Source organism: Chondrus crispus, genomic scaffold (genome assembly GCF_000350225.1).
Source record: "Chondrus crispus Stackhouse genomic scaffold, scaffold_127, whole genome shotgun sequence".
NCBI classification, from domain to species: Eukaryota; Rhodophyta; class Florideophyceae; order Gigartinales; family Gigartinaceae; genus Chondrus; species Chondrus crispus.
This window is the reverse complement of record NW_005178993.1, coordinates 230945-231979: the sequence shown is the minus strand read 5'-3', so window position 1 is coordinate 231979 and position 1035 is coordinate 230945. Positions and strand designations below refer to the sequence as shown.

The window sequence follows — 1035 nt, the reverse complement described above, 5'->3', positions numbered from 1 at the left end:
GTTGGCGAACATATGCACGTCAAAGTGTCCAAATGCCTCGTTTTTATTCAAAAAATCAGATATCCGGGTCCGACGGCGGTGAGGAAGCACCGGTGGCGGTGGCGAAGCACTGCATATCTGTTGTCATAAGTTTTTACCTGTTTCATAGAAAGCCTTTGTATGAGGGTTCGATATGATTAAGGATCACTTTCTTCATGCAGTTATGCGGTGTGCAGTTCAATATCATATACAGGCTGGAATCGCTGCTCCGTAGCCGGTAGCTGACGAACACATGCAGTAATCGAGAATATGCAGAAACCGAGCATGCAGTTACAGCAGCGAGGATTGACTGTAATGCCGAAATCTGAATCACAGATTCGGACGTGTCCCCCCTGCTCCAGGCTCCAGGCATACACCTAAAAAGGAGTGTTCCTTCCAAGCGTCTTCCCTCTCCCTCGCCGCGATGGCACCCCTGGCGCCTGTCCTGCACACCAAGTGCCCTCCCACCGTGTGCTTTTAGCGCCATGCCATGGCTGTGTCACTAAACTTTATGCATTTGCTGCGATGCTTTTGGAGTCTCTTTCGGGCAAGCAGCTCTCTGCTACCGACATGAGCGACAAGTTGAGAGCGTGAGGGCGCGCGCAGGGCCAGGGGCAGTGCCTAGAGTGATAGTGTGAAAGTCCGGCTTGTATTCGCCGAACAAACATATGTACCTGTTCCAACGCCGCAACTCGGAACAGTTATCAAAATAGAAACATATGGAGATTCGAGCTCGTCGACGGTATTTCAACACCCGGTAAGGAATTTGGCGAGGTCTGTCAACGACATCTTTTACCGTGTTCTGCATCGTGGCTGCTCTCGGCATAATGCGGCTGGTCACTGGGATGTTTATCGACCACCGAGGGATTGCTGAAATGTTTTTGTTTAGAGCCACAGCTAATAGCAAAGGCTGGGCAAGCCCTGGAAACTGGGACGGATGGGATGAATGTGAATGGACCGTCTACAATAGTGGTGATGCAAACTACTTCGGATATACAAATCAGAAGTGGTCCGAAG

At 50.3% G+C, this 1035-nt stretch overlaps 1 protein-coding gene across 1 annotated transcript; it reads right to left on the bottom strand.

The window, feature by feature from the left end:
* Positions 1–527: 527 nt before the first annotated feature.
* On the bottom strand, positions 528–686 carry CHC_T00002137001 (hypothetical protein). The gene has a single exon (XM_005713135.1). It carries the CDS (start codon positions 684–686, stop codon positions 528–530), a length of 159 nt encoding a protein of 52 aa, XP_005713192.1.
* Positions 687–1035: the final 349 nt, after the last annotated feature.